The 9,018-nt window shown below is 45.0% G+C and overlaps 1 protein-coding gene across 1 annotated transcript in view; it reads right to left on the bottom strand.

Moving 5' to 3' along the window:
• Positions 1-256: 256 nt before the first annotated feature.
• ppp1r14d (protein phosphatase 1 regulatory inhibitor subunit 14D) overlaps positions 257-9,018 on the bottom strand; it is a 43,230-nt gene continuing 34,468 nt past the window's right edge. The window contains exons 2-4 of the mRNA XM_078563115.1: positions 6,689-6,769; positions 5,115-5,147; positions 257-1,487 (exon numbers count right to left, since the gene is read on the bottom strand). Coding sequence (XP_078419241.1) covers positions 1,419-1,487; positions 5,115-5,147; positions 6,689-6,769 — 183 coding nt within the window. The 3' untranslated portion in view covers positions 257-1,418. The remainder of the gene's footprint in view (positions 1,488-5,114; positions 5,148-6,688; positions 6,770-9,018) is intronic.

Raw genomic sequence — 9,018 nt, 5'->3', positions numbered from 1 at the left:
AGGTCATCCAACTTGAGTGTGCACGATATGGGGACAGGAGCAGGACATTCTGCTCAGTCAGGAACTTGGCAGCTGGTGGGACTGAGTATGGGGAGGTAGGGGACAGCAGTGGGCTGGGTCACTGAGTAATGATCAGGAGGGAAAACTTTGGCATTTTTTTTTAATGCCTCAAGGAATGCTGAGAGCCAGGCACAGAGCTAACCATCCATCCCAAATCAGATCCACTCCCACAGTCGCGGGGCAGGAATCCCCAACTCAGTCCTGTATCCAGTGGAATATTCGATTTATTGACTACCAGTGCCCATGGGAGGAGGAACAACCCTGTGGCAATCCTCTCGAGCTAACGTGTGTTCACTGCCTTCTTATGTGACCTCCAAATAGTCGTTTGGTAGCACAGAACTTGAGTGTTGCTGAAAAAAGATGTTTTGTCGAAGCTTTTGGTCTTGCACTCATCAGGACAATCGCAAAAATACCAATGTCGGGGGTGAGCAACAACTTTACACTGTACGAGAGTGCTGATTGGTTGGCAAGTGAACGAGTCTTTTTTAGCAGTACTATGTGATCTCCGTTTCATTCAGTCAGCCTCTCAGATCTCCCTGTTCCAGAATTTTCTATATTTATCCCTCATATAGCTTTGGGTTTCACTCATCAGTTAAATAATGAAAGATCTTGAATTTCTGTCATGCCTTTCATGACTTCAAGATATCCCAAAGGGCTTTACAGCCAGTGAAGTATTACTGAAGTGTAGTCACTGTTATAACACAGGATACACAGCAGCCAATTTGTACAGCGAGCCCCCACCAACATTAGTTTGATTAGTTTTTTTTAGTTGTTTGATTAGGGGATAAACATTGGCCAGGACACCGGGGATGACTCCCCCTGCTTTTTTATTCAGAAGAGTGCCATGGGATCTTTTAACATCCACTTGAGAGGGTAGACCGGGTCTCTGTTTAAAGTCTCGCATGAAAGACGGCACCTCTGACAGTGCAGCGCTCCCTCAGTACTGCACTGGGAGTGTCAGCCTGGATTGTGCGCTCAAACCCCTGGAGTGGGACTTGAATCTCTGACCTTATGACTCAGATTCCATCAAAGGAGAGGCATACATTTTGAGAAACACCAAATACCAGAGGTTTAAAGCCCACTTCGCTTGAGCAGCAGCAGAACAGAAACTACACTTACACATCATATTTTATTAACATTTTAACCAAAAAAAAAATCCATAAATAGCCACAGACATATCCTGTTTGTTGTCTGATTTTGCTTTAAAAATCCGTGAATTTGACCCACAGCCTGACAGATATTTCAGTCCTGCGATTGGTCCCTTTTTAACCAAAACAAGGTCAGGGCAAGCCTTGTCTGACCACATGCTCATCAACTCAGTCCCGGCAATTCCATTCCATTGATGGTGGTACTCCGTGTCACTTCTTTTGAGAGACCGTCATTTTTCGAAGGCCTTTTATTCTAATTAGCAGCTCGTTAATAAAATCCTAGACCAGGGTGGGGTAAACAAAGGAAACAAGTTTTATTCTCAGAGCTTTTCGTTCTCAATGGGAACCATCAATGTTTATACTGCTGCGCAGTATGTGGACGAGAGAGGATAGCGAAGTGTTCAAGATTGTAAAAGATATGAATAAGTTGACCTTAATTCTCTGCTCCCTATGAATTCAAACTCCTGTAAAACTCTGCTGTCCAGACCCTAACTTACACCATGTCCTTGTTTGCCCATCACCCCTGTGCTTGCTGACCAAGTTGGCTCCCAAAAGCAACAACTTGATTTTAAAATGTTCATCCTTGTTTTCATATCCCTCCCTGGCTTTGCCCCTCCCCTTCTCTGTAAACCCCTCCAGCCCCACAAATCATTGCAAGGCCCGCGTTCCCCCAATTCTGGCCTCTTGACCATCCCTTCACTCCTCCATTGGTGGCTCCCAGGCCCTGAGCTCTGAAATTCCCTTCCTAAACCTTTCTACCTCTCTTTCACCCTTTAAGACTCTCTTTAAAGCCCATCTCCTTGACCAAGCTTTGAACCAGCACTCCTAATATCTCTTTCTTTGGCCTCGGTGACAACCTTAGCCTGAACATGTTGCTGTGTATTACCTCAGGATGTTTTACCACATTAAAGATGCTGTATAAATGCAGGTTGTCACTTATTATAATTATGAAGTCTGCACTCAGAGGCTACTCAGCCAGGCTCAGAATATGGAAGGCGAACAGATAGTTCTTATTTGTTTAAACAAAGGCCTGTCAATATGGGGTACTAGGGAAACGTGAAGATGGATATAGTGTTGTCAAATTCAGATTGACATTTGGGACAGAGAAGCATTGAGGCATGCGAGACAGAATATTAAATTCTTTGGTCCTTTACCTTTCTCTATTTCTCCAACAGGATAGTTACATTACACGTTTTGGCCTCACACTGATCTTGCACTGAAGCTAACAACAGAAAATACTGGAGAGAGTTAATGTTTCGAGTTCAATATGAACCCCCTTCCTAACAGCACTGTGGGTGTACCTACACCACATGGACTGCAGCAGTTCAAGAAGGCAGCTCACCACCACCTTCTCAAGGGCAACTAGGGATGGGCAATAAATGCTGGCCCAGCCAGCAACACCCACATCCCATGAATACATTTTTAAAAAACTACTCCAAAGAATACTGGACCCGAACTCTGTTTCTCTCTCCACAGATGCTGCCAGAACTGCTGAGTTTTCCAGCATTTCTTGTTTTTATTCCAGATTTCCAGTATCCGCAGTGTTTGGCTTTTATTTTAGTGCACCGGAGTTCCGAGGTTAACAATGCTTTGCATTTTAACGAGTGGTGGCAGGGTGCCTCCAGGGGGCAATCTTGCATCATTTGAGCCTCACACATTGCACTGCATCTGCAGCAGTTTCCGTTGGTTTTGTACATAGAATTATATAGCATTTACAGTACAGAAACAGGCCATTCAGCTAAACACAACCTACCTCCCATGTTACTTCACCTTACCAGATCAGCATATTCTTCTAATCCTTTCTTCCTCGTGTTTATTGAACTCCCCCTTAAATACATCTGTGCCATTCACCTCAACCCAATCCATGGGGCAACCAGTTCCACATTCTAACCATTCTGAGTAAAGAAGTTTCTCCTGAATTCCTTACTTGATTTTTCAGTAACTACTTTATTAAACTGATGCCCACCGCCCCGGTTTTGTACTCCCCACACGTAAAACATCCACCCTATCAAACCCTTTCATAATTCTAAAGACCTCTATTAGGCTATCCCTCAACCTCTTTTCTAGAAAAAAGAGCCCCATCCTGCTTCGTCTTCCCTATTAATTGTACCATCTCAGTTCTGATGTTATCCTTGTCAATCCTTTTTGCATCTTACCCAGTACCTCTTTATCCTTTTTATAATGCGGAGACCAGAACTGTACATAGTGCCCCGAGTATGTTATAACCAAGGTCCCATACAAGTGTAACATAATCTCTCTGATTCTGATAATACACTATCCCTCTAGTCTATAAAAGCAGTGATCCATCTCCTTGACAACAGAGAGACATGAAGCCAAACTTCCCTCCTTACTGTCAAAATAATAACATTACTGTGATGATTGTTGTAGTCAAGCTGAATTGATTGAGTGGCAAGGGTGGAATGATAACCATTTGTTGGGAGGAGGCTATCACTCCTACCCTGCAGCACAGTGAACATGAAAGGAGACAGTGGTCTCTGTATCTCTATCCCAACAACAGGTAGGTTGGTAATTAACCATTGTCCATGAAGGACTATTGACATCTCTCTCCCCATTAGAAAGAGAAAGACAATTGGTTATATAGCTTGAGGTGCACCTCTCCACATCAAGTGTGGGGCAAGCTAAGGAGACAGGCCTCCATGAACTACCACAGCCTGTATGGGGATTGAACCCATGCTGCTGACATTCTGCACCGCACTCTAGCCAACTAAGCTAATCGATTCCCCCTACCCCAACAAGATGGGCTTAAAGAAATAAAGGCTTGGATTTATCTATCAACTTTCTCAGCCTTGGGCTGCCCTGAAGCGCTTCACAGCTAGGGACATATTTATCAAGTGCTGTCACTGTCGCATTGTCAGAAACCCAGCAGCCAATTTCCACTCAAGTTCCCACCAGCAGCAAAGAGATAAATGACCAGGTCGTCTACTTTTGGTTGAGGGATAAATATTTGCCACGGGCTCCCCAGGTCTTCACATGGTGCCACTGAACATTTTTGCCCATCTCATGGGCAGACCAGGCTTTGGCTTAACATCTGATCCGAAAGGCGGCATCTCCAACAGTGCAGCACTTGCTCAGTACTGCACTGGAGGTGTCAGCGTAGACCATGTACTCAAGCCTCTGGAGAGGGGCTCAGACACACAAGTTTCTGACGAAGAGATACCACCTCAAGAACCTTCACTTCATTGCGTGAGATTTCTAGTCTGTGCTAAGTTAGGATAGTTTGTGTTGTTCACGCTAAGACGTTTAAAAAATTCATTCTCAGGGTGTGGGCATCACCAGCAAGGCTGGCATTTCTTGCCTATCCCTGGCTGTCCTTGAGAAAGTGAATCAAAGTGGTTTGACACAACTGAGTGGCTTTGCTGGGTTCACTTCAGAGGGCAGCTAAGAGTCAGCCATGTTGATGTAGGACTTGAGTCACATGGAGGCCCAAACCAGGTAAGAACAGCAGGTTTCCTTCCCTAAAGGCCATTAGTGAACCAGATGTGCATTTATGAGACTTTGACAGATTCGTCGTCATGTTGACTGATATCAGTAATTCTCAAAATCCTACAGTGAGATTTGAACTCTCATTCTCTGGATGACTAGACAATTAATAACCACTACATCATTGCTGTACTGCGCAAACTCATTTTGCTTCGAGCTTCTGCAGCCAGCCGACAAAGAGCTTCTTCATTGCACTAGAGTGACCCTGGCAAAATTCCTGTCAGACCGCCGAAACCGCCCCGGCCCACTCGCCGAAACCGCCCCGGCCCACTCGCCGAAACCGCCCCGGCCCACTCGCCGAAACCGCCCCGGCCCACTGAACCATCCAGCAAACCCTCCCTTCTGCTATTCCTCCAAGTGAAGTCATCATGAGGGAGAGGTCACCGAGCAGAAGGTTTCACTTACGTCTGTGGGTTTACAACATTCATGTAACATCTCCTGTGAGGGAAAAAAAAACTGTCAGTTTAAAGCATAGACATAAAAGATGCATTAAAAAGATCAGGCCATGTTCAGTGCCATGGTTCTGATCTTCCCTATAACCCACTTTCCTTCTTGCAGCCTTACTGAGAGGGCCAGACTGCCAAGAATCATTACAACATCAAAATAAAAGGAAAGTCCCCCTTTTGCCAAGATTTAATAGTGTCAAGGAGAAGACAGGATAAATCAGGATATTGGTGAAGTGTAACATGCTCTTTATTTTGTACAACTAAGCCAAGGTTCTGAATGATGTAAATTAAATGAGCCTAAGTACTAACTACAATACTGCATGTTCATCTCATGGAGAAATAAAGCAGCTCATTGATTTGTTGCTGGCCTCATCTCATCAATTACTCTCTCAGTCTGCGATCAGGGAAGTTTAAGACATTCACATAATTGATTGCCATCAAGACACACCATTTGCTACAACCCCCTCACTATGGTGCAGTTAGATACAGGGCTCTGTGATTCAATGCTCACCAAAACTAATAAGACCCCTGACTGGAACCAGTAGCATTGCTGAACCCTAGAAGGGGCCTCGGGCAAATCCAAATTTGGTACGGGGCCTGCATGGTGCCAGTGAGACTCTGGGCTGGATCTTCGTCACAGAGGCAGGGGACAAGAGCCGAGTTTGTTTTCAGGTCAGAAACCCGCCTCCAGTGAGGGTGGGGTGGGGAAGCTGGTTAAAGTTAAGATTTCCAGGTGGCCGCACCCTTCATGGGCATGGTGTCATCTTTCCTGTCCAATGAAGGGTGACAGACAGGCTCTCGAAGCCGGGGTGGGGGGGCCAATCAGAGGCCTTCCAGCTTCATAAGAGCTCCCTCAAGCAGTAAAAGGCAAGTAACTGGGAGGGTGTCTGGACAGGGAAGTGTCCTCTCATCCAGCTTAAATTTTTAATTAAAAAAAAACACACAGGAAAAGCAGCTTAGCCACCAGGAGAGGGGTGAGAGCTCCCTCTACAGAGTCATCTTTGGCTATACTCCCTCTTGCCCAAGCAGGCAGGGAGGGCCTGCAAGTCCTGCCTGAAACATTGGCTCCCCCCCCATAACCTGCTGCTGGGTACTCATCTCCAGGCAGTTGATTGCACCGCTCCAACGCATTAGGAAACCGGAGGTCAGCTGGAAAATCCTAGTTGACCTCTTAAACTTCCCGGGCCCTGAGCACGCCTCTCCCAAAATGTCTGCTGCTGAGGACAGCATCTCCAGCCTGAAACACAGGCCCCCTCCAACCTCCCCCCACCCCGCCTCCTTGGAGACCCGAAAATTAAAGCGCTCAACCTTTACTGTGGTCTTGGTAGGGAAATTCCGGTCAATGGGGTCATCATGGGAGCACTCACTATAATGCAGTCCTTAATGTGATTATAGTGTGGACACTATCTCTTTAACAGGGTCTCGGTGCAGAGACTCCCTACATAGAATGATTGAAACAAATGGAATGACGGAATTGGTTTGAAGCCAGGATGTTATCAAGTGGAAAATGGAATTCCAACAGTGAGCGGTTACCTGGAGTTTGGAACGCTGGTCTTCATCCGAGATTTCTAGCAGTTCATCAATGTCGATCTCAAGTTCCGGGATTTCTTCCTCCTTCAGAAATAAGGAAAGTATTTATGGAAAACCTCATTGCAGATCTAGGAACAGACAACTGGGGACAATGTGAGGATTGGAATCCAGTACCGGACGAGCAATGGATCCCATATAGATTGTTACGGCCAGTCCTCGGGTGAGGTCCCCCAATTTGTTATGATCCCGGACGAGATACCCCAAATTGTTAACCTCCCAAACGGGACCCCAATCTTGTTATGCTGTCGGGTGAGGAGGAATTAGCCGGCTCCCCTTCTTTATTCAACCCCCTCAGTTGGTCGCAACAAGGTTAATTTAAAAGGGATCCCTTCCCTCGTGGATACCTTTTCCCGGTCCAAATGTATTTATGTTTTAGAAGGAACCAATTTAACCAGGCTTTCTTCAGTCAAAGAAAGAGTAAAGTGTATTAAGTACTAATAGTCTGAGAAAAAAAATAATAAAAACCCAACACACATACACACAGATCAAAAAGGTGAAGTTGAGCCCAAAAAGCAAAGTTAAAAAAGATATACAAATCAGTCTTTGGCTTGTCCGTGAGGCGTAGATGGTGAAACTTTGTGGCCGTTAAGTTGGGTGATTCTGGTAGAGCTGACTTTGGCAGTTTAGTGGTTGATTTGGAGTCATTTGATTCTGCAGGTTAATTGAAGAAGCTGTCCTATTTCATTTTTGATTATGGCATTGCTGATTTGTCTCCAGCAACAGAGAGGGAAAAAAAACCTTCACCTGGTCTTCTGCTGTGACTCTCACAGCACACACTAGCACACCAGAACTAGAACACACATATCAGGTCTGTGGCCAGCTTTTTAACCCCTTTCCTTGTGTATTCCTGGAAGGGAAAAAACAAACATGTGTCTTTCGTCCAGAGTCTTTTTTTCCTTTTACTCAGGTCATTTCCACACTCTGAGATATAACTCAACAGGAGATGGTTTCTGCTGAGATGTAGCAATCAGTCTCCATTTCTCCACAATCACAGGAGATTAAATTCAGTCTTTTGCATTTCATCTCTCCCTCTCAAGTGTCTCTGCCTGAAGTGGGCCTTGACACATTTTTAGGTGTGACATCCCATGGTCTTTCTGGACTAGTCAACCAAGTATAATCCACAGAGGAATTTTCCAGAAAGTGGTTACTTTACATTCTCAGCCAGCTTTTGCTTGTGTATCTCTTTTAAAACAAAAAGTCTTACTTAAAAGTGCAATATACCCGTAAGTAATTTGGGGCTGCAATCCACTGTCATAACAAGGTTTGTGATGCTCAGCACCCATATCCTTGAGAGTGGGAATGTATTTCATTCTACCATATTGAGCCACACAAACCTGGGGCCCACGGTAGCCATTGAATGGCCATTGCTCAGCCTAGGCTGTTCTGCAGTGTCATGCTGGATTGTTATTAGTGCTGTAAAGAAGCACGATTGGTCCGACATCCACTCATACATCCTGGATTAGCTCCAGGTTAGCTTTGTGCACGGTGTGTAAAAAAAAATTAACAGGTTACTTTATGATTACACAGTGCACAGGGGAAAGGCTTCCCTTGCTGTAAGGGCTCAAACCTTTGGTTAATAAGGCAGCTCATGTGCTTAATTGGGACTGCAGCGATGTACTCTCTCCATGAGTCACCACCCACACTATCACACACAGGTACAAACACAGAAACACCAATTTCTATTGATCCTTTGGCTTCAGTTCAGGCCACTGACTAATTCCCAAGCCAAAGTCAACAACATAAACAGCTAACAGTTCACAATTGAAAAGTCTCTCCTTCGTAAACAACTCCAAGAGGGTGACCCTTGACCCCAATAACTTTGTACTGTCATGGGCGTCAACGACCTTGATTACAGCCCACGGAGATTACGGAACGCGGAGTGTGCTTCCTTGTCACTCTTGTGCTCTCATTTAAATATTGAAAATGACAGGTTATCTCAGTCTTTAATTTCAGTCTACGCTTGAATTCAAAACCAGCAGACCGCTGGTGGAGCACAGTCTTTCTTTTAAAGTGGTGATGAGGGTTTTGTCAATAGTAAGGATTTTTTGATTATTTTGCCATGGGAAGGAAAGTAGGAACAGAAGGAGGCCATTCAGTCCCTCAGGACTGCTCTGTTATCCAGTTCAATCCATGCCTCAATTCCATTTGGCAGCCTTTGTCCCACCCCCCTCTTTAGACTCATCCTTAACAAAAACCTATCATTCTGTCTTGAAAGTTCCAATTGTCACTCAGCATCCATAGCCTTTTGAGGCAGAAAGTTCCAGATTTCTTTC

This window comes from Cetorhinus maximus, chromosome 18 (genome assembly GCF_964194155.1).
Source record: "Cetorhinus maximus chromosome 18, sCetMax3.hap1.1, whole genome shotgun sequence".
In the NCBI taxonomy this organism is placed as follows: Eukaryota; Metazoa; Chordata; class Chondrichthyes; order Lamniformes; family Cetorhinidae; genus Cetorhinus; species Cetorhinus maximus.
This window is presented reverse-complemented; position numbering and strand designations above follow the sequence as displayed.